General features: G+C 38.0%; 1 protein-coding gene and 1 pseudogene across 2 annotated transcripts in view; one reads left to right on the forward strand and one right to left on the reverse strand.

Moving 5' to 3' along the window:
- Positions 1 to 18,027, reverse strand: part of ARL1 (ADP ribosylation factor like GTPase 1) — a 38,935-nt gene extending 20,908 nt beyond the window's left edge. The window contains exons 1-6 of one of the 2 annotated variants that reach the window (XR_006205052.1): positions 17,533 to 18,027; positions 14,837 to 14,974; positions 12,287 to 12,368; positions 10,507 to 10,618; positions 6,913 to 7,091; positions 6,070 to 6,156 (exon numbers count right to left, since the gene is read on the reverse strand). Coding sequence is in view for 1 of the 2 variants with exons in the window: in XM_042947508.1 (XP_042803442.1) it covers positions 6,126 to 6,156; positions 6,913 to 7,091; positions 10,507 to 10,618; positions 12,287 to 12,368; positions 14,837 to 14,974; positions 17,533 to 17,536 (546 nt within the window). In the remaining variant the exon portion in view is untranslated. Of the gene's footprint in view, positions 1 to 5,130; positions 6,157 to 6,912; positions 7,092 to 10,506; positions 10,619 to 12,286; positions 12,369 to 14,836; positions 14,975 to 17,532 lie in introns of those variants that run through there. The other variant, XM_042947508.1, reaches the window with a different exon arrangement.
- Positions 18,028 to 18,696: 669 nt separating this feature from the next.
- On the forward strand, positions 18,697 to 18,867 carry LOC122225768 (annotated as a pseudogene).
- The last annotated feature ends 5,974 nt before the right edge of the window (positions 18,868 to 24,841 follow it).

The raw sequence follows: 24,841 nt of genomic DNA on the forward strand, positions 1-24,841 counted from the left end.
ACAGCTAACATCATCCTCAATGGGGAAAAACTGAGAGCTTTTTCCCTGAGATCAGGAACACGACAGGGATGCCCACTGTCACCGCTGCTGTTCAATATAGTGCTGGAAGTTCTAGCATCAGCAATCAGACAACAAAAGGAAATCAAAGGCATCAAAATTGGCAAAGATGAAGTCAAGCTTTCGCTTTTTGCAGATGACATGATATTATACATGGAAAATCCGATAGACTCCACCAAAAGTCTGCTAGAACTGATACATGAATTCAGCAAAGTTGCAGGATACAAAATCAATGTGCAGAAATCAGTTGCATTCTTATACACTAACAATGAAGCAACAGAAAGACAAATGAAGAAACTGATCCCATTCACAATTGCACCAAGAAGCATAAAATACCTAGGAATAAATCTAACCAAAGATGTAAAAGATCTGTATGCTGAAAACTATAGAAAGCGTATGCAGGTAATTGAAGAAGATATAAAGAAATGGAAAGACATTCCCTGCTCATGGATTGGAAGAATAAATATTGTCAAAATGTCAATACTACCCAAAGCTATCTACACATTCAATGCAATCCCAATCAAAATTGCACCAGCATTCTTCTCGAAACTAGAACAAGCAATCCTAAAATTCATATGGAACCACAAAAGGCCCCGAATAGCCAAAGTCATTTTGAAGAAGAAGACCAAAGCAGGAGGCATCACAATCCCAGACTTTAGCCTCTACTACAAAGCTGTCATCATCAAGACAGCATGGTATTGGCATAAAAACAGACACATAGACCAATGGAATAGAATAGAAACCCCAGAACTAGACCCACAAACGTATGGCCAACTCATCTTTGACAAAGCAGGAAAGAACATCCAATGGAAAAAAAGACAGTCTCTTTAACAAATGGTGCTGGGAGAACTGGACAGCAACATGCAGAAGGTTGAAACTAGACCACTTTCTCACACCATTCACAAAAATAAACTCAAAATGGATAAAGGACCTGAATGTGAGACAGGAAACCATCAAAACCTTAGAGGAGAAAGCAGGAAAAGACCTCTCTGACCTCAGCCGTAGCAATCTCTTACTCGGCACATCCCCAAAGGCAAGGGAATTAAAAGCAAAAGTGAATTACTGGGACCTTATGAAGATAAAACGCTTCTGCACAGCAAAGGAAACAACCAACAAAACTAAAAGGCAACCAACGGAATGGGAAAAGATATTTGCAAATGACACATCAGACAAAGGGCTAGTATCCAAAATCTATAAAGAGCTCATCAAACTCCACACCCGAAAAACAAATAACCCAGTGAAGAAATGGGCAGAAAACATGAATAGACACTTCTCTAAAGAAGACATCCGGATGGCCAACAGGCACATGAAAAGATGTTCAACGTCGCTCCTTATCAGGGAAATACAAATCAAAACCACACTCAGATACCACCTCCCGCCAGTCAGAGTGGCCAAAATGAAGAAATCAGGAGACTATAGATGCTGGAGAGGATGTGGAGAAACAGGAACCCTCTTGCACTGTTGGTGGGAATGCAAATTGGTGCAGCCGCTCTGGAAAGCAGTGTGGAGGTTCCTCAGAAAATTAAAAATAGACCTACCCTATGACCCAGCAATAGCACTGCTAGGAATTTATCCAAGGGATACAGGAGTACTGATGCATAGGGGCACCTGTACCCCAATGTTTATAGCCGCACTCTCAACAATAGCCAAATTATGGAAAGAGCCTAAATGTCCATCAACTGATGAATGGATAAAGAAATTGTGGTTTATATACACAATGGAATACTACGTGGCAATGAGAAAAAATGAAATATGGCCTTTTGTAGCAACATGGATGGAACTGGAGAGTGTGATGCTAAGTGAAATAAGCCATACAGAGAAAGACAGATACCATATGGTTTCACTCTTATGTGGATCCTGAGAAACATAACAGAAACCCATGGGGGAGGGGAAGGAAAAAAAAAAAAAAAAAAGAGGTTAGAGTGGGAGAGAGCCAAAGCATTAGAGACTGTTAAAAACTGAGAACAAACTGAGGGTTGATGGGGGGTGGGAGGGAGGGCAGGGTGGGTGATGGGTATTGAGGAGGGCACCTTTTGGGATGAGCACTGGGTGTTGTATGGAAACCAATTTGACAGTAAATTTCATATATTAAAAAAATAAAAAAAAAAAAAAAAAGGAAAAAATAAATAAATAAATAAAGTTTACATCCCAGTGGAAAAAAAAAAAAAAAAGGGTAATACGGTGAGGACTTTTCCCTGTCAGATATCAAATGTTAAGTCACAAAAAAGTGCTGCCTGTAGTGAACATGTGATAAATTCTACATGAAAATTAAGAATTTTCTGCTTGTAAGACACAACTGGGATATGGTATGTAGCATATACTGATAATGAATTTAGTAGAATCCAGGATATAATGAGTAACTATGAATCAACAAAGATAACCCAATAGAAAAAGTGTCAGGAGAGAAATAGTCATTGCACAGAAAAGAAGTAAAGATTAATATTTAGCTGATGTGGCTGTACAGTTCTTAAATATTAAAGTACTTATGTACTTTATGTACATATATATATACTTATGTCTCACTGCCTTGAGACACTCAAGCTACCCTGGCTACCCAAGTCCCTAGATTCCCTATTTCCCCACACCAAAAATTACAAGATTAATACCTAGACTGGTAGAGGGTCCTCCTCTATCAGCTATGTCTGGTTGTTAAATATTTTGAATCAGTCTTTTATAATTAGGAAATTATTAGGAATATGCAAGTTAGTAATTAGGAAATGCAAATTAACATCAGAATGAAATTCCATTGAACCATTTAGATTGATAAAGTTGACAGTATCAAATATTGGCAAGCTTGGTGGAGCAAAGGGAACACTTATAAACCACTCTGGAAAACAGTCTGGCATTATCTTGTTCACCCATATGGTATTAATGGTATCTTGGTCTCACTCTACAGTTGATGTGGAAGCAATATTCTTTAGTGCTCAATAGAGGGAGGAAGAAGATCCATCCTATGTGCCAGGCACTTTGTTAACATTTTAGTCTTTACAGTGTTGTTCAAAGTTTCCTAAAAATTGGTTCCTATTTTACAGATGAAGAAACAGAGTCAGGTTAAGTAATTTACCTAAGGGTAATACAGGTTGCAGGATTCATACCCAGGATTAAAAGCCTATGCTCTTTATAATTTCTAAATATGGAGTCAGAATGTAGCATAAGGCATAGAAATCAAATGTTCAAACATTCTTGAACTTCAGCATCTGTGTTTTGATGTAGTTTGTCTCAAACAGGAGTTCTCACACTTCCAAGGAGTTTGTAATGTGCCAAGAGCATAAACATGGTGCATCACAGAAGGTTGATTTCAATTAATTCTAAGTGATTTATAATATATGTACTGCTTTTATAAGAATTTTTAAAATAAAAAATCAACAGTTAACACTTAGGGAAATTTCAGAAGAAGAAGAAAAGTAAACATCCTCAAGGATACTGAGCACAATTTAGTAAATAATTACTGAGTGCCTACTATGTGCCAAGTGCACCACACTACATGCAAGAGATACTAACAGTAAGATACGGTCCCTTGGAGTGCCTGGGTGGCTCCTGATTTCAGCTCAGGTCATGATTTCACAGTTCATGAGTTCAAGCCTTGTATCAGACTCTGCTATCACTGCAGAGCCCTCTTTGGATCCTCTGTCTCTCTCTCTCTACCCCTCCCCTGCTCATTCTCTCTCAAAAATAAATATTAAAATATTAAAAAAAAAAAAAAGATCCAGTCCCTACTTTCAAGGAGGTTACATTTCCACAACTTAAAGTGTACCTCGTATTCTAATAACAAAATTCCACCACTCTCAATTTTTTTTTTTTAATGTGAACACCCGACATAGCACAACTACCAGAGTTATAGAACATTAGAACTAAAAGAAACCTTTGATAGGATCTGTCCAAGTCTCTTGTTTTATAAGAAAAAAATTGAAGGAATGACCATTTGTGCCTAGAATTCATGTGTTCTAAGTTTGGTGCTTTTCCCATTTTCAAGCTTCTCCAAAACAATATTCAGTAGATTTTTATAAATAGCACTCAAACTCCTGTAACTTACCTGTACAGTTGTTTCCTGCTACACAAGGACCTCATAATTTATACCACATTAAAGTACATGTATGCTTTTTGTGATATTCTATACTTTGTGATAAAACAGATCCGGATCATCCAAGTGCTTGCCTTTGCTACTACTTCATGTGCGTTCAGTATTCAAGATGGCAAGAGCAATGTGCTGGGCAACATCTGCCTGCCAGGGCCTCTCTTGCCCCACACTTACATTCTCACAGTGTTCCTAGACTGCTGGCTGGGGGCGTACTTAGCCACTTAGATATAAACCCAGCACCAGACATGTGCCACTGACCAGAAGGGAACCCAAGTATAGGTGGGAGAGATACTATTTCCCTAGTTGACATATACCTACTATTTCAACCATGCACATATTCTGAGGTGCAGTAATATGCCAGGCACCACACTGGATACTAAGTATATAAATATGAAAAGGGCAGTCTGTACATCCAGAGTGATTTGGAAACGATGAAACAAAGTTAATTACATGCTCAGTTAATATTAGATGTAGCACTGAGAACACCTGGGCCTGAAAGATCTCCAGAAAATACTTCAGAGACCAAATTAAGAGTGGGTACTGGGGAACAAGTTAAAAAAAAAAAGTAAAAGTCTCACAGGTGAAAAGAAAAAGTCACATTCATTTGATCTGAATGACCAAAAGTATGAAGGAAAGAGGCTAGAGGCCAACACCTAGAAAGACTGTGGCAGGGACAGGTAATGGACCCCTGGTGTTCCCAAGAACACTAGTAAGGGGCATCAGGTTTTTTAAATGCTAGTTGTCCAACTTAAAGATTCTCCCTAGTTTTAGTAAATACAAGGGACTATGTTTACTTCTGTCACAACTGTAGCCAATCCTGTAGTGGACTGGATAGTTTGAAAAGTTCCTTTGAACATAACTTTTTGATAGCCTAGTAGTGTATTTTTTTAAAACCAAGAATGCTTAATTTCTCCCTGTACAACCACTAATTTTTTACTTTTCACCAAATTTACATGTCCAATTATAGATAAAAGAAATGAGACAGTCAAGACATCTTTTACAATGCTTCTTAAAATAGATTTTTTTCAATTTCCTTTAATATGTTGTGGATTCCATCAAATATAACCATTTAGGAGTGTTTTTACTACCTCTACTAGTATAGACAAATTTACAGAAATTATTTTAAATGTATTGTGTCTACTTCAATTAGCATAATTTTGTTTAAGCAGTTACAGTTGTCTGTGTTGCCAGTGTTGACATTTTCAGGAATTAATGGTATAGTTTATGGGACAAGCTTCTGACCCTGAAATCTCACTTTGAGTCCTGTTCCCACCTCACTAGCAGGTGATCCTGAGCAAGCCAACTCATCAAAAATCTTGGGTCCACATCCATAAAATGAAGGCCTTTACAACTGGTGCTACCTATATGACAGGGTTCCTATATGTAAAAATTTTCCAACAACTATATGGTACTATAACATGACAATTACAGAGGTGAGTGAGGTTTTAACTGCCAAAATAATTATTTCAGCTTCATGCCTGTAACCAAAAGCTTTTAAACAAAACACCTTAAATAAAGTAGTCATTAAGCAAATGAAGACATATTAACTCAAACTATGTTCCTAGCCTATTGAATCTAATCTCTGGAAAAAACTTAATTCATTTTATGGGGAAATATATGAGTTAAGATATTTATTAGTGTTTATACAAACAAGATGCAACCACTGATTCAAAAATAGGAGGGTATTTTCCTCAATGAGAATACATTCTTTAATAGGACTCTATTTGAATAAGAATTCCATACAAATAGAATATATATACTTAACACAAGAAAGGAAGGATTTTACATTACACAAAACAGACATTCAGTTGGTTCAATCATGGTGAGCTACCCTTCCAACCGAATACTTATATTTATTACAAATATTGCAGTCAGTTCAGTATATGCCAACAATCACAGAGTTTTAACATTTAGTAGCACGAAGCACACTTAACTGTTTCCAAAGGGATATGTAATGTAGTTTTCATTTCAGAGGAATGAAGTGACTGAATTACTGTCTGCTCTTTAATGTTTCAACTAACCTGTGAAAAGAAAATGAACAGTTTCATAAAATTAACCTCAAACTTTCAGGTATAAAACATGATCATTTATAGTAGGTTTTATACTGGAAGTGGATTCCAAAGCACTTTAAATGATGAAAACTAAGATAGTTATATCAGAAGAATAAAGTTACAGACTCAATTTTGATGAAGGCCTCTCTTAGCTTTTACTTTTATCTATACTCTGAATGAATAAAAAAAAAATAAAAGACCAAATATCTACTTTCCAGGCTGTAACTACTGCAGCAAGGCCAGATGTGGATAATTCAGAGGTGAAAACTATTCTCAGTCCTCATGGAGCTGAAAATCTAATGAGCAGATCACAAATCAATTATAAGACAGTATAACTACTACATTACTACTGGTCTGTGACAAGGATATCTACAAGTGCGGTAGGCATTGGGCACGGAGACGTGCAAGGAAAGGTTCTTGAGAAGAAGACAGTCTTAACCTAAGTCCTAAAGGATAAGGAACTGGAGGATGAGGTAAAGAAGGAAAAAAGCTAAAAAAAATAAAATAAAATGGCAGAGAGGTGGCTTATCTAACTATAATCAGGTGGGTGTGGTTGAAATAAAAGCCAATGTATATGAAGACCAGTGGAAGAAAAGGCTTGAGGAACTTAATATGATATGCTAAGTAATCTGAATTTTGTCCTTAAGACTAAAGGGAAATCACACATATGCACACCTGCACACACAAACAAATGCACAAATGGCTTCTAGAAACATGATACTTAACCATTCCATTGCCTCATCAAGGCCAGTGCCTTTGGTTGCTGAAGTTTTGAATATTTGCCATTTTCGGTCCTTCAATGCAGGTAACCCAAGTGAATTTGCCATCTCTGAGGGAGTCATGGCCTGCTCCATGTCCTGCTTATTTGCAAACACCACCAAAATGGCTTTTCTCAGCTCTTCTTCCTAAATAAAATAGAAGCTACTTAATTTTTTCTCATCAATTTGCCCCCTTCAATTTGGGGAAAAATGCTAACAAATACATTACTTTAAAAGTATATTTCCTAATTATGAATATACGATGTTCTTTATAAATTATTTGAAATTACAGAGAAGTATGAAGAAAACAAGCTTCATCCATAATCCTACCTTCCAAACATAATCACTGTTAACACTGTGGGTATTTTCTATTGCTTTGTAATTTAGAACTTACAGTTTATTTAGTAAATACATTTATATATTTGAAGATCAATATATATACACACAGTTCTATGCTCTAAAAAAATAAACATTTGGGGCACCTGGGTGGCTCAGTTGGTTAAGCGTCCAACTGTGGCTCAGGTCATGATCTCACAGTTTGTGAGTTCAAGCCCTGCATCAGGCTCTGTGCTGACAGCTGAGAGCCTGGAGCCTGCTTCCAAATCTGTCTCCTTCCCTCTCTGCTCCTCCCCTGCTCACACTCTCTCTCTCAATAATAAATAAACATTAAAAAATATTTTAAAAAAATAATAAACATTATATCATGGATATTTATCCAAACAACCAAAATTTTTTCAAAAAAAAAAAAAATTTAATGGGGCGCCTGAGTGGCTCAGTCAGTTAAGTGTCCAACTTCAGCTCAGGTCATGATCTCGCGGCTCGTTTGTTCAGGCCCCACATCGAGCTCTCTGCTGTCAGTGCAGAGGCCACTTAGGATCCTCTGTCTCCCTCTTTCTCTGCCCCTCTCTCACACACGCACGTGTGCACTTGCTCTCAAAAACAAACATAAGCAAATATTTTAAAAAATTTTTAAACAAAAAAATTTAATGGTTAAATATACACTGCACTATGAATGCATGCACCATATACTATGTAACTGTTCTCCAGAAATTCTTACTAGATTCTTTTTACTTGACTACTATAGAAACCTAAGGGATGCAGTCATAACACAGAAATCTTTTTCTTTAACAAATTCTCTAAAAATAGAATCAGAGTATGAATTTTTTTAGGCTATTATATGTATTAATAAACTGCTTTCCAGAAAGGTTAACAATTTAGACTCCACCAACAGTGTATAACAGTACCACTCTTCAACGCAGCCCTGAAAAAATTAGAAATATGTACCTATGTATAGTATATTTTTCCAAACATAGTATGTCATTAAATGCTTATTTATTACCAGAGTATAAGAAATGCAAATATTATTAGAATATAGTTTTCTCTTGTGCACTGTAGATTCATTCCTTCTGTTCAGTTTTATATTTATTTGCAAAAGGTCTTGATATGATTAAGAACACAAATCCTTAGTCACTGGTTATGAAACTATGTCCTGGTTCCCTGCTTTACCCTAAGTTGTATTTGCGAGGTTTTTGTTTGTATTAATATAATTAAATCTATCTTTTCTAATTCCTTCCAATCCTTTGATTTAGAAGGACCTTCCCTATCCAGAAATTTTAAACATATTCACTTACATATTCTTGGAGTTAACAATTTCCATTCTTTACATTTCATTCTTACTCCATTTAGAATGTATTTTTGCATACAAAAATGGGAAAACTTAAACTGATTTATATGCCTGTAAGTTTTAATGTAATAGATAATAGACCCGACTCACATGCTATATGTACTTTATATATATTGACTGAAACAATTAAGATACTTCCTAAAAATGAATATAATTTAGCTCTTTCTCATGATTATACAAGTCAAATTCTAATATCACAAATAATAAACCAGCACAAGAATTACAAACTGAAGTTAATAATCCATTTCCTTTATGCAGTACTTTATATGATAAAAATCAATTATACCATGTGACTTACATCTAAACAAACCTTTTTTTAAAAATCCATTATACTAAAAGCAGTTAAATGGTCCCTTAAAATTCCTTATACTTGAATTTGGTCTAAGAAGCTCTTATGATAAATATGATGCTATGTTGCAAAAAAAATTAAGCAAAAGTTTGAAACTATTAGGCCTTCACTTTATAACTCAGCCATTAAGTCAGTAATCAGGAAATCAGAAGTCTAAAGCATTCTCAGAAAGCTTCTATGTAGGTAATCAAATGGCCTAGAACTTAAACATTCAATGATTGGATACTTCAGAATCATAGTTTTGGTAGGAAAAGGAAACTTAGGTATCTAATTTTCTCAAGCATAAGGCAGTGTCATTATTACTTAAATTAACCATTAGTACATATGAAAAGCTTATTTAGCAATTGGAGATTTTTTTGAACTTTTGATTATTTAATGCATCCTCTGAATTCAGCTAGCCAATAAATTTTTATTCTATAAACTTCAGTGAATACAATGTATTGAGTTTTTAGTAAGTGCTATACACTGTTCTACACATCAGGGACATTAGGGTAAACTCAAAGAACTTACATTTTAGGTTGGGAGATTTATAAAGTAAACAAATATATTTTAAAATAAAGGAAAGAGGGGCACCTGGGTGGCTCAGTCGGTTAAGTGTCCCACTCTTGGTTTGAGCTCTGGTCATGATTCCAGGGTCATGGGATCAAGCCCCATGTTGAACTCTGCACTGTGTGTGGAGCCTGCTTAAGAGTCTTTCTTTCTCCCCCTTTGCCCCTGTCCCCAACTCATGCTATCTATAAAATAAAAAATTTAAAAAGAAAAACAGATTTTAAAGTAAATTAAATTAAATTACGGAAAGAAACAGTAAGTGGTACAAAAAATAAAGTAGGATAAGTTTAGAAAATAACTGAGCTTCCTCTCTGGAACAGAAACATGAGATAAAACATGTCAAGAAGGAGCCATGCAGATTTGGAGGAAAAGCACTACACGCAGAAAGATGAACAAGTGCAAAGAGCCCTCAACCAAGTGTCCAGTGTGCTGGCTCAGTGTATCCAAAGAACAGAAAGGTCAGTATGGCTGAAGCACTGGAAACACAGGCAAGAGTAAAGAACAATAAAGCTGGAAGAGGTAAACAAGGATCAAAGTTGTGCCAAATACCCAGAAATTCTAAAACAAACAAATATGCTTACTATGTATACCCTTATCTGCTTCTCTAAGCTAATTTATACAACTAGAAATACAAGTAGAAACAGAACATTCTATAGAAAGCACTTCATAAAAGTAAGTTAGAATAGTTCCTTCAGTTTAGAAAGAGTTCAGCTCTGAGCTTCCTAGAAATCAAGGAATCTAGTTTAAAGTAAGTTACAAGGCTGGATTCTTTGTTTCTCTTTTGTTTTGTTTTTGGTCTCCATCCCTCTTTCCAATAGAATTTCTGGAATAGGAAATAATTTGCATAAAAGAAAATGATACTAAAGGCATGAGGGGAAAAAAAATTCCTGCTTTCCTTTTCATTATTCCTGCATGTGGTAATAATGAGAGCAGCAAGCAAATGTAAAAGATTTCCCCACATCTGAATAAAGTTTTCTTACCTCCAACATGGCAACTAACTCTGATTTGGAAATGCCAATTCGGTCTCGGTCACAACTGTCTACCACATAAATGACTGCATCCGTGTTTGAATAGTAACATCTCCAGTATGGCCTAAAGAAAATTCAGCAAGGGAGAATATATTATTATTTGAAAGAAAAAGAACCTGCTATGTTAATTTATGTGCTAGGACTTGGTAATGATGGGAGGTGGGGGGCTTATATGCCAATCTTCCCCACCCATGAAAGAATTAATGCCATAATGATTCACTGTTTCTGAAGGATATGTATCACATCCTTCAGATGGGATGGGGGTGGAATGATAAACATTAAATCACAGGATCGAGGAGTTTCAGACTTCAGGCTAAGAGAAGACATTTATAATCAACCTAAATCACTAAATGTACTAAGATAAAGTTATACCAGACCTTATTGTTATATCTTATAAATCTTTAACTAGGAACTCCTTAAGAAACGGGTTCTTTTTTTTTTTTTTTTTTTTTAATTTTTTTTCAACGTTTTTTATTTATTTTTGGACAGAGAGAGACAGAGCATGAACGGGGGAGGGGCAGAGAGAGAGGGAGACACAGAATCGGAAACAGGCTCCAGGCTCCGAGCCATCAGCCCAGAGCCTGACGCGGGGCTCGAACTCACGGACCGCGAGATCATGACCTGGCTGAAGTCGGACGCTTAACCGACTGCGCCACCCAGGCGCCCCAAGAAACGGGTTCTTAAAAAAACTTTTAGTATGATTTTATATAACAGACATTAAGTTGATTACTAAAGACTTCATGAAGTAGAAATGGCTAAAATTAGAGAGGGACTCAAAATTAGGGAGGACTCAAAAGTGGTTCAAAAAATAAAACAAGTTAGGGGCACCTGGGTGGCTCAGTTGGTTGGGTGTCTGACTCTTGATTTTGGTTCATATCATCATCTCACGGTTCCTAGAATCGAGCCCCACATTGGGCTCTGCACTGACAGCACAGAGCCTGCTTGGGATTCTCTCTCCCCCTCTCTCTGCCCTTCCCCCACTTGCACTCTCCCTTCTCTCAAAATAAATAAACTTTTTAAAAAATAAATAAAATGAGTAAAAAAGGCAGCAGGATATTTGGAGACTGCACTACCCATGTTTTTAGGTGGCAGGCACCACAGTGAGCAACCACTGACAGTCACCAAACATTCACAGTTGCCATGCCAAGCACACAATGCTAGGCAGGAGACCTGCGTTCCAGAAGGCATCTATGTTCACATTAAACACTAAATGGTGGGCTGAAAGGTATTTTTATAAAATCCAAAACAGTCTGTCTTATAGACAAAGTGACTGACTAAATGGAGGATTTTTAGTTAAAAACTCCCCAAGTAATTAGGTCTTGGGATTTTCCTGAAAATTTTTTTCATTTAGGTGGTATCTGGAAAACTGGCTTCCTTAAATTTTAATTCAATTGAGAGAACAGGAAATTCTTCCTTATTTTAAATTACAAAAGAGGGGCATTTGGGTGGCTCAGTCGGTTAAGTGTCCGACTTTGGCTCAGGTCATGATCTCACGGTTCGGTCCGTGAGTTCGAGACCTGCATCTGGCTCTGTGCTGACAGCTCAGAGCCTAGAGCCTGCTTCAGATTCTGTGTCTCCCTTTCTCTCTGCCCCTCCCCTGCTCACACTCTATCTCTCAAAAATAAATAATTGTTAAATTACAAAAGAAGACATATTTGGGTTTACTGCTCTTCACCCTTAAAGGGCCAATAAACGTTCAATACTAGAAAGTAATCTGGTCTTTGTACCATACCTGATACTTGTCTGTCCTCCCAAATCCCAGACTTGGAATTTAAGGTTTTTGTATGTTACTGTCTCAACATTAAATCCAATAGCTAGAAGAGAAATCAAAATCAGTAGTATATGTAGACTAATGCATTCTACCTTCAAAGTATCCAATCTAACTGCATCTTAGCAATTAATGAATTACCACTGAATCACATTACTGGTTGAAATATTATTCCATTTAATATAAAACAGTTGTGCTACACACACACAAACACACACAATCAATTAGCAAGATCAGTACCACTTTCAGATTATGTAAGAATCCCGTTACCTCTACAAATACAGAATTTTTAGCTCAGTGGGAATTCTACTATGTTAAACTCTCCATATAATACAATCCTGGCATACAAAAGTGTTCAGAAAGTTATGCTTAGAAACAACAGATGTAGATGTATTACAAAAAAAAATGGAATTTTGATAGGTAGCAAATATAAATCGAACAAAACCAAGAAAGCCAACATTTTAAGCTTCAGTGGTTAAGGATTCAGCAAAAGCTGTATACCACTTTATAGAAACTGGGTTCTCTAAGGGTGGCAATCTCACACTCTCTGCAGACTTCCTCAAGAGCTCATTTGTATAAGGTCATGGTGGGATGCTCAGATGGGAGGTGTCTCATCTCTTTTCCCTGCCATTCTTTTTAGGTGGAGGTGTGGCACCATATGGCTAAGGCAGGATACTACTATTTTCATTGAAAGGAACCTAAGAAAAGGTGGAGAAGATGCTGAAAAATTTGGATTAATAAGATTTCATAATCTTGGGGCGCCTGGGTGGCTCGGTCAGTTAAGTGTCTGATTTCAGCTCAGGTTGTGATCTCACAGTCCACGAGTTCAAGCCCCATGTCGGGCTCTGTGCTGACAGCTCAGAGCCTGGAGCCTGCTTTGGATTCTGTGTCTCGTGCTCTCTCTGCCCCTCCCCTGCTCATGCTTTGTCTCTGTCTCAAAAATAAATAAAAACATTAAAAAAAATTTTTTTTTAAATAAGATTTCATAATCTTAAAACAAAGTAAAAAATGACTTATAGCTATAACTGGACAATTTTTGTTTTAAATTTAAGTCTACATTGGTAAATGATGCTAATGAGTTTATATAAGTATGCCTATCACAACTAAAACGTAACTATAATAAACCTGAGTGGAAAATTAAAAAGCAAGTATATGAACCGCTTCTCAGCCTTTTGGCTAAGATCAAGTGCAGGTACATGATGTGTCCCTTAGAATTAGGCAGGAGTGTAATCACTATCTTTACCTCGATAACACTTTTTATATGCAAAGGACAAGGGTGGGCTGTAAAGTGTGTTCCCTGAAATGCAATCCACTGGGCTGTGTGCACTGCAGGGGCCACCAAGACTTAACCACTGCAGAGATGGGCAATTTTGAGAAGTGAAAATCAAGGGAACTGAAATTTACTGATGGTGGCAAAAATAAATCAGATGCCACAGAGCTTAAAAGGTTCTTCTTTCATAAAAGCTAGACCTTTTTCTCTTTTAATCTGGAAATTTAAATACTACTAAATATAGAAATACCTTGCATGACAGTGATTTTAGAGGCATAATTTAAAATACTCTTCAACAAACTCTTAAACTTAGTTTAATATATTAACCTTCTCGAAGTCAATTCAGGCCAACAAATAAAAAAAAGTATAAATAATAGTTTTCTCATGTAGTAAAACAGGATTATTTGGGAATATTCCTCTAAGATTTCAACAACTGATTTAAAGTTGAGGTGTTTCTTTTCTTGATATTTTCAGGTACCAGATTAATTCAACAGTCAATGTCTTCAATTCAGATCTTTAAAAGCAATGAACTCCTTAAGAGAAACAAATCTTAATTAAAATAATAACAAATAGGGGCGCCTGGGTAGCTCAGTCTATTGAGCGTGATTGAGCGTCTGACTTCAGCTCAGGTCACAATCTCATGGTTCGTGGGTTCGGGCCCTGCATCAGGCTCTGTGCTGACAGCTTGGAGCCTGGAGCCTGCTTCAGATTCTGTGTCTCCCTCTCTCTCTGCTCCTCCCCTACTCACATTCTGTCTCTCAAAAATAAATAAAGTTTAAAATACATATATATATATATATATATATATATATATATATATATATAAATAGTAACATACGGGGGGGAAGAAAAAGCACTTCAGATGCAATAGTATCACTTAACATCTGTATAATTCTTTAAACGGGTTTACAAAGTATTTTATATATTTCACTTATTCCCCCCCTCAAAGTCAGTGGGTATATTTATTATCTTCATTTTATCAATAAAGATACTAGCCCTCAATGAGATTAAGTGCCTTAACTCTATCCAACTTTTAAAATTAGCTTTAAACAGCAAAACGCAGCCATGCACAGGGGTTTACAAAATGCCTCTAAATTTATGAAAAATGTTATCAATATTATGCCCACACTAGAAGTTTACAAACCTTAACATTAACTTATTATATGAATTACTTATTCAGAAATAAAGTTATGTTAGATGGAAAACAAAAACCCCTACAATTAGTTTATCATACTAACACTTACTAGGAATCGTAGTAACGACTTCTCCAACCTGTAATCTGTACAAAATTGTAGTTTTTCCTGCTCCATCTAATCCCAAAATTAAAATCCTCATTTCCCGGGTTCCAAACAGACTGGAAAAAATACTTGAGAAAAAGCCACCTGAAAAAAATAATAAAAGAAAAAAATGTATTATCATTTTCTGAACTAGGTCCACAGAACATTTAATCTCGCCGTTTTTAAGCTATACCGGGGTGCCTGGATGGCTCAGTTGGTTAAGCATCAGACTCTTGATTTTGGCTCAGGTCATGATCTTCTCAGGTTCATGAGATCCAGCTCCAGGTGGGCCTCCGCACTGGGCCTGGAGCCTCCTTAAGATTCTCTCCCTTTCCCAGGACCCCTCCCCCACTGTCACAGGCTCTCTCTCAAGAAAAAAAAAATTAAAGCTATACCAAATTAAATACTATAGTATTTTCCTCGATTCATAGGTTCATTAAGTTTGCTCCCAATGATATACATTATTCAACACCAACAAGTAATTACTGATCGTCACTATGTCCTAGATACTGTATTAGGAAGGCACAGAAGATACATTGCAGCATAAGAGAAACAGGACTACCTTCCTCATGGAGCTCACTTTCTAATCATGAGAATATGGATACCTTAGCATGATCTCCTCACAACCCCTAAACACCAAAGGACAAATAAGAATGACACTGGGACAATGAGATCCTTACATATGAAAAGCCATTATTATCATTGTACAGTAGCACCATGATAACTACCTTCAATCACTGAGATTTCTCTGTAAGCGATAGAATTAGCAAAATAAATTGAGGCACAGAAGCCCAAAATAACAAAACCTACTTTTGGCAGAAAACTCATTTAAAAAAATAATAAAGCTACATTCAATGTATCTTGAAATATTTCCAGAAAGCTTCCTATATGCAAGGTATTGTGTAATATAAAAGCACTTGTGAACAGAGTAGAATGGTAGTCATCAGATGCTGGGGGAGTGGGGAAATGGGAGAGATGTCAAGGGTACAAACTTTCCTTACAATAGTAGTAATCTCTGGAGACCTAATTAACAGCATGGTAACTACAATTAATAACAATGTATTGTACAGTTGAAATTTGCTAAGAGAGTAGATCTGGAAGTGTTCTCACCACACACAAAAAAGGATGTATTAATTAGCTTGATTACGGTAGTCATTTCACAATGTGTATATATATTATATATATCAAAACGTCATACTTAAATATATGCAATTTTGTCATTCATACCTCAAGAAACGTGGAAAAAACTAAAATTAAAAAAATTATCCTTTGTCTCAGCAGGGCCTGCTGGTAACAGATTAAGGTACTGATTCATTTGGATTGTGTTTAAATAAATGGTGATTTAGAGTATTATTCTTTTTACAACAAAATAAAGAAGCTTTTTTAAAATACATTTTTTCTTTAATGATTCCAGAAAAAAGCACTTTGGGCCTTCTCCACCAAAAGCCATTAGAGAAGACTGAAAGTTACATTAACAATATAAAAAAAAGTTGACAACAGAAATGATGCTACACGATACATGGTTATTTGACAAAGAAATGGCACAATTAAGAGCTGCAAGTCTGGAAAAATGAAGACACCACGGGCCAGAGAACCCTGGGAAAGAAAGTGTAGCAGAAGGGGTGTGACTTGACAAAATCCATAGTACCTTTTTACACCTTAAAAAAAAACAAAACTGGGGCGCCTGGCTGGCTCAGTAGGTATAACAGGCAACTCCATCCTGGGGTTGTAAGTTCCAGCCCCGTCCTGGATGTAGAAAGTACTTAAAAAGAAAACCTTAAAAAAACAAAACAAACAAAAAAAAAACCTGAAAGGAGTTATGGGGAAAAAAGCAGGAAAGCGCCTGTGATATTCCAGGGCAGGTAAACCCCCCTCCAGAAAATCGTAGAGGAATTAAAGTCAGTCATCGAAAGTGCACCATTTGGAGGGGTGTAAACCAGTTTAAAAATCTGCACTTTCATTTGGGCTTCAGCGGGGAGGGAGACTTCGGTTGGTACTTGTGATGAAAATGTAGTTCCCTCAATCAGCACTCCAAAAAAATCGAGATTAAAATTTCACTCACTGACCAGTTATGACTACTACCCTCCCCATTTCCTTCTCCACATTACTCTATTATCTACATGAAAAGCTACAGCAAGCAGGCAAATAAGAAGCGGACTAAAAACATTATGAGCAACAATTCCTTTGGATTTTTTACACTGACGCAGTTCCAGCGACCAGGAAGAGAATCAAGCTTCTACTTTGGGGTCAAATCTTACCTTTCACGTAAGAAACCTCAGCGCACCTGCGACTGACAAGTTGCCAAGCTTCCCAAGCCCAACTCTGACCCCCAAATCGAGCTGGGTCTTAGAGGGACAGGGAAAAGTTCATGGTCAGGGGAAAGGTCTCGGGGCCGGGTTCCCCCGGCCGCAGCACCGGGCGGACCTGCGCCGCCCCCGCCCCCTGACCCTTCTGGGATAAAGGGGACAGGAGCGAGGGCAGAGGGAACGCTCGAGGCAGGGTCCACTCCCACAGGCGAACAGCCAAGGTGAGTTAAGTCCTCACCGACCTGCCCCTGAAAAGCTGGCTACTCCGAGCTTCCCAGGCCGACCCGTCTCCTCCAGACCCCGGCCCTCGGGCCAAAGCCCCTCGAGCGCGCCCGGGCGCCCTCCTCAGATCCTCACCCATGATGAACCGCCTGTCCGCCCTTGTTGGTGGTTAGAGACAGGCCCCGGCCTCGGCAGCGACTCCTATTCGAGCCTCGGCGCCGCCACCTCTGCAAGCCTCGGCCTCCGGCTCCGGCTCGGAAGCGCTTTCCTTGGGAGTCCGGTCCGCCAGTAACTTCCACGTCGGACTCCCGGCGGGGGCGGGAGCGACGGGCCGCTGCGACTACGCGCCGGGAACGGCGACCTGAGCGTCCGCGTCGTCGCTTTCGACAAAAGTCCCGGGCGCGCAAGGTGAAAGCCAGAGGATAAAAAATATTCAAGGACCCCAAGTTTCTCCTGCTTCTATTTTCTTGTTGAAAGGGCTTCCCAAACAGGCAAATTCGAATTTTCCTTTTAAATTCTGACCCCCAAAAGTGGCGAATCTGTCACCCAGAAATTCGAGTTGCGCCTCGATGCAGCAGCCAGTCGACTGGACGCAGGCATCGGGTGCAGCGTGGCAGAAGTTGCAGGTCCTGAAGCGTCCTGCGGGGGCGAAGCACCTTTCCCTGGGTGCTCTCTCCCACACGGAAATAGGACTACGTAATAATAATAGGAAGAGCCCCGCGCCGCCAGTGCAAAGCAGCCTTACGCTGGAGGTCGCTAACTGGAGTTTTTTAGTGTCGCAGTGGCGTGCTGGGTCAGCGTTAGAGCCCTTCACTCCGTTCTTCCACCTAATTCCGAGCACCTGACCAGCTTTGTGTGCTTGGCAGTGCGGGCGGGCTGGTTCCTTCCAGGGGCGTCGGTCGACAGTAATGCCGGTTTTGACAGGGAATTGTATTGGGAGAAAGGAAGCAGTACTTGGACGATGGGAAGAAGGGATTCTCCTAGACTGTAATTTTTTTAAAGGTTGAGCGTGTGTGTCTTAATTCGTAAAGGTACACAGAAAAGTAAACCGATCCGTAGCCACAATACCACAGTTCTCCCTAGAAGTCACCACTGTAAACTCTTTCTTGGGTCTCCTTCCAAATATGGTTTTGGCATTTTATGTTTTTATTTATAATAGAGATTTTCATCCATTCAACAGAAGTTTATGGACTGACTTTTGTTTCAATTTTCAGACCTCTCCAGCTGCCTAGGCATTGAAACTAGACCTGCCTGTTGCCCTCGCCTCCCTTCCCCGCTTCTAAATTATAAATTCACAAAATCGCTTCTCGGCCTTTTGGCTAAGATCAAGTGTAGCATCTGTTCTTATCAGTTTAATAAATTCACAGAATTTTTCTTGCAAGGGAAGGTTTTATTTGTTTTTTATCTTTGTTCTGTTGTTTTGAGAAGGAGAGAGTTGAGCGACTCTTTATCTGAACACCTGGACCTTTTTTAAGGCTGTGTGTTGTAAGCATTATAATGTGCCAGCTGTTGGACTTCAGTGGGCTGGGATTCCACTGACCTTTTTCTCCTGTTCTTCATCCTCTTCCCCTGCCTGTCTTTGCCAAGATTAGCTGCTGCCACTTGGCAAATCTTGACCATTGCTACTTAAAATTTTGTCCGTGTCAGATGTCCAGGATAATGCATGTAGTTCTGTGAAAATACAAATTCCCTTTAAAGAACTAAAAGGAAGGGCGCCTGGGTGGCTCAGGCGGTTAAGTGTATGACTTTGATCAGGTAATGATATCTCAGTTCTTGAGTTAGAGCCTGGCATGGGGCTCTGTGCTGACAGCTCAGAGCCTGGAGCCTGCTTCAGATTCTGTGTCCTCTCTCTCTGCCCCTTCCCGGTGCACTCTCTTTTCTCTTTCCCTCTCTCTCTCTCTCTCTCTGCCCCTTCCCAGTGCACTCTCTTTTCTCTCTCCCCCCCCCCCCCAAATAAACAAACATTAAAAAAAGAGGAACTAAAAGGAAAGCTATGCTGTAAACTTTATATTTGCAGTGTATATTCTGAACCAAATAAGCAAATGAGACCTACCTATGTGAAGACACTGTGTGAATTGAAGTGCTATCTACAAATTTAAAACCATTGTTAATACTATTGGATGGCATGTCAGCCTTTCATAATGTGTATTAAGCACCTAATTAGAAGTCACTTTGGAAACAATAATATGATAAAACCCAAACAAAAGGGGAGCCTGTGTGGCTCAGTCCATTAAGCATCCCACTCTTGATTTTGGCTCCGGTCATGATACCAGGATGGTTAGATTAACCCTCATGGGGTCAGCTCTAATAGTGAGTAGCCTGCTTGGCATTCTCTCTCTACCTCTGTCTTTCTCTCTGTCCCTCCCTCTCTCTCTCAAAATAAATAAATAAAACTTAAGAAAAAAAAAACCCTCTGCAATTGGATCAAAACTTTATTTTTTACATTTACCCATTTAACTCTTTGTTAAGATTTTATCTCATTTCCTGGTTGCATCAAAAACTCTTCTCCATTCTCAGCAAACTTTGACCTAAAGAAAAATCCCAAAATATTAGGATGTTATCTTTAAAGTTTTTCTAATGTAGATTTAGGACAAATAAAATAACTTTTCTGACCATTTACTGTGTTCAAGGCCTTATGCTACACCTACAACATAGTCTAAAACAGTACCTACTCTCAAGGTTCTAACTTTTAGAGGCACTCACTAACCCAAGAGCATTTAAGTCCAAAAATGCAAATAATTTTACAAAGTACCTTGGCAAATTTATAAATAACAAAACCATAAACAGCTTAGGGAAACTTAACTAATATTTATTGGTGGTATCATCTCATTTCTACCTTTTCCCTTCTCTCAATTCTCAATTCCTAAGACTAGAGCAGTTCCTACTTTCATAGGAACACAATTTTCAATGTGTAAAGGTAAGGTTGTGAAAAGTAAGATAACAAAGCTACCATTTTATGTCTCTTTTCTGATATTAACTAAAGACATTACAAAGTAAAGATACTTGTCTTTAGGGCAACATCATTTTCTTTTTTCTTTTCTTTTTTCTTCCTTTTTTTTTTTTTCAATGTCCTTTTTCAAAATGTAATCATCCCTATTAATATTGGCCTGGTATTACAGTTCCTGCTTAGTAAAAAGAGATACTTGAGGAAGCAGAATTATAGCAGCATGCTAGAATTAAGGCTAAATATTTAGTTGTAAGTCTATGTAATTTTATTCTTCAGATAAGCACATAAAATTGACCTCACCTTTCAAGTCGTTGCTCAAATGTCATCCTATTTAAAACTGCAACCTACCCAACATCCTCCTTATCCTGATTTTTAAAAATTTTTTAACGTTTATTTATTTTTGAAAGAGACAGAGACAGTGTGAGCTGGGGAGGGGCAGAGAGAGGGAGAGATAACATCCGAAGCAGGCTCCAGGCTCTGAGCTGTCAGCACAGAGCCCAATGCAGGGCCGGAACTCACAAGCTGTGAGATCATGACCTGAGCTGAAGCCAGACACCCAACCAACTGAGCCACCCAGGTGTGCCATCCTCATCCTGATTTTTTAAAAGAACTTGCCACTAAACATAATTTACTTGTCTATTATGCCTATTATATTTTGTCTACTTCCTCTCACTAGAATGTAACATCTATGAATGCCAATATTTTTGTTTATTTTGTTCACTGCTTTGTCCTAATACTTGGGCACTAAACATATTTGTTGAGAGAATTTGCTGAATTATAAGTTTTTAAGGCCAATGCCATAAGCATTAGTTAACATAAACATATATTGTGCAATATTATTAAACTTGTTTCCTAAAGTAGGCATATCTAAACCACCTGTCATAGTTTGATAGAGGCCAAACTATCATATTCAAATAAAGAAGGTTGTTGGGGCACTTGGCTGCTTCAGTCAGCAGAGCATCCAACTCTTGATCTCAAGGCTGTGAGTTTAAGCCCCGCAATGGGTGTGGAGCCTACTTAAACAAACAAACGAAAGTTGTCATATTTGAGAAAAAGCCACCAGGTGGTGGTATTGCTTCATACTAATTCTCCATAGACTGAGATCGATTGGTCCAATTTATCAAAAGCTGAGTGGACAATTTAATCCTTTTCAAATCTCATGGTCCAATAATAATTAACTAAATTTTAAAATGTGAATGTTTTAATGCAGTCCAAGCAAGCAATACAAGCTCAAAACTCCTTTGACTCTAAAATCACAATAAGATCAAGTAAGTTCAGAATTTTAAAGCTAGGAGGAACCTCAATTCCTCAAAACCACCTCAATTACAGATGTAGTAGAAACAACCTAAGAAACAGCCAGGAAAGCAACCCTAATCATTTGACTTCCAGGCCTGGAGTAACTAGATTATGATGCTTTCTGTAACTGAACCATGATCTATCCATTTGGTAAATTGATATTCATACACATGACCATGACTCAAGAATCTGTAGTTTCCAAAGCTGGAAACTAAACATTTCTATATGTTCCATTACCTAGTGGAAGTTACATTCTTTTGCTCAGATCTTATTCTATGAAGCAGAAACCTGTGAAATATAATAAGTATATGATAAATATAAGCTTCAAAAGGGCTTATCATACTGTGTATTTATAATTGTATTTTAAATTAAGGGGCATTTTGGGGTGTCTGGGTGGCTCAGTTAGGCATCTGACTCTTGATCTCAGCTCAGGTCTTGATCTCAGTGTTGTGAGTTCAAGCCCCACACTGGGGTCCACACTGGGCATGGAGACTACTTAAAAAATAAAAATCAAAATAAACTAAGAAGCATTTTGAAATCATAAGTAGGTGTGTGATTTTCACAAAGCAAGATCTAGATTATATTTCACGTGTTTCCTTTCAATGACATGCATTTTGCCAACATTGAAGAGTTTCTCTTTAAAGGTTATTGAGATGTAATTCACATACAATAAAATTCACAATTTTTAAATGTTTATTTATTTCGAGAGATAGAGAGAAAGAGAGTGCACTCAAGTGAGGGAGGGGCAGAGAGAGAGGGAGGGAGCGAGAGAATCCCAAGCAGGCTCTGCACTGTCAGCACAGAGCCCATCGCAGGGATAGAACTCACAAACTGTTGATTATGACCTGAGCCGAAATTAAGAGTCAGACACTCAACCAACAGAGGCACTCAGACACCCCTACAAGTCACAATTTTTAAAAATATTTAAAAAAATTTTTTTCAACGTTTTTTATTTATTTTTGGGACAGAGAGAGACAGAGCATGAACGGGGGAGGGGCAGAGAGAGAGGGAGACACAGAATCAGAAACAGGCTCCAGGCTCCGAGCCATCAGCCCAGAGCCTGACGCGGGGCTCGAACTCACGGACCGCGAGATCGTGACCTGGCTGAAGTCGGACGCTTAACCGACTGCGCCACCCAGGCGCCCCACAATTTTTAAAAATATTTTAATGTTTGTTTATTTTTGAGAGAGGGAGAGAAAGAGAGAATATGAGCGGGGGAAGGGCAGAGAGAGAGTGGGACGGAGGATCTGAAGCAGAGAGGCAGGTGCGGGGCTTAAACTCACAAACTGTGAGATCATGACCTGAACAAAGTCTGATGCTCAACCGATTGAGACACCCAGGCACCCCCAAAATTCACAATTTTTAAGTGTACATTAAGTGACTTTTAGTATATTCACAAGGTTTGCAAAGATCACCCAAATTTCAGAACATTTTCATCACCCTAAACAAAAACTCTGTACCCATTAAGCAATAACTTCCCAGTCCACCCCTCCCCTAGCCTCTTATAACCTGTAATCTATTTTCTGTCTCTATGAGTTTGCCTATTCTAGATATTTCATGTAAGTGGAACCATACAACATTTGCCCAGTATTTGTCTTATTTTACTTAGCATGTTTTCAGAGTTCATTCATGTTATAGCATTTATCAAATACTTCATTCCTTTCTATGAATAATATTCTGTTGTATATGCCATGTTTTGTGTATTCATCAGTTGATGGACATTTGAGTTGTCCTCGTTCTTTGGCTATTTGAGTAATGGTGCTATGAACGTTTGTGTACAAGGTTTTGTGGGAATATATGTTTTCAGTTTTGTGGAGTATAAACCTAGGAATGGAATTGCTGAATCATATGGTAACTCTTATGTTTAACTTTTTTTTTTTCTATGTTCAACTTTTTGAGGAACTACCAAACTGTTTTCCAGCTGCATTGTTTGCTGAAACTGTTTTCCACGATTTTACATTTGTATCAAGAATGTTTCAGGGTTCTTATTTTTCACATACTCACCTATACTTCTTTTCTACTTTTTAAATTCTAGCCATCCTAATAGGTGTAAAGTGGTATCTCATTGGGGTTTGTTTGTTTGTTTGTTTGTTTGTTTGTTTGTTTCTGAGTAGGCTCCATGCCCAGCATGGAACCCAACCTGGGACTTGAACTCAGAACCCACATCAGGCTCTGTGCTGACAGCTCAGAGCCTGAAGCCTGCTTCAAATTCTGTGTCTCCCTCACTTTCTGCCCCTCCCCTGCTCGCACTCTGTCTCTTTCTCTCAAAAATAAATAAATGTTAATAAAATTTTTTAAGTATTCCTGATGACTAGTGATGCTGAACACCTTTTCATGTGCTTATTGGCAATATCTATATTTTCTTTAGAGAAATGTCTACTCAAATCCACTGCCTATTTTTTAATTGAGTTATTTGTCTTTTTTATTGTTGAGGTATAAAAGTTTTCTGTATGTATTCTGGATATTGGAACTTTATCAAATATATAATTACAAATACTTTTCCAATCCTGTGAGTTGTCTTTTCAGTTTGTTGATAGTGTCCTTTGATGCACAGCTTTTAATTTCGATGAAGTCTGTCTTACCTATTTTTTCTTTTGTAGTGTGCTTTGCATGTCAAATCTAAGAATCTACTGCCTAATCCAAACTCATGAAGATTTACACCTATATTTTCTTCTAAAAGTAAAACAAACACCCCTAAATCTGGTTCACTTTCCAACTTCCCTATTTCTTTGCTCAGTGATCCAAATTCTATCTTGCCTTACCACCTCTGGTTAATACAGACTTGCTCCTTCTTCTGGGCCCTTCACAGTGACCAAACCCTTCCCATTCTTCCTTTACTTCCTGCTCTTAGACAGTAGCCACTTAACTAATCCATCTTTTTCTCCCCACTCTCAAATACCCCTAAACATCACCATTTTGCATATAATTAAAGTCTAGCATGTACTAGGTACTCAATAAACGTTAACTGAATAAAACTCATGTTAATCTATTATAAGCCTTTAAAACTCATTGCACAAAGATGTTTATAACTGTTGGTTACTTACTTTTACAGAAGATTGTGGGGTTCTTAAGGGCAAGGCCTTTCTTACTCTTCTGTGTATCCCCAATGTTACCATGTTGGAGTTCAGTAAATGTTTGTTGAATTCATAAATGGATGAGGCCTGAGCTTCTTAACATGGTATTCAAAAACTTCCACAGTTC

This window comes from Panthera leo, chromosome B4 (genome assembly GCF_018350215.1).
Source record: "Panthera leo isolate Ple1 chromosome B4, P.leo_Ple1_pat1.1, whole genome shotgun sequence".
NCBI classification, from domain to species: Eukaryota; Metazoa; Chordata; class Mammalia; order Carnivora; family Felidae; genus Panthera; species Panthera leo.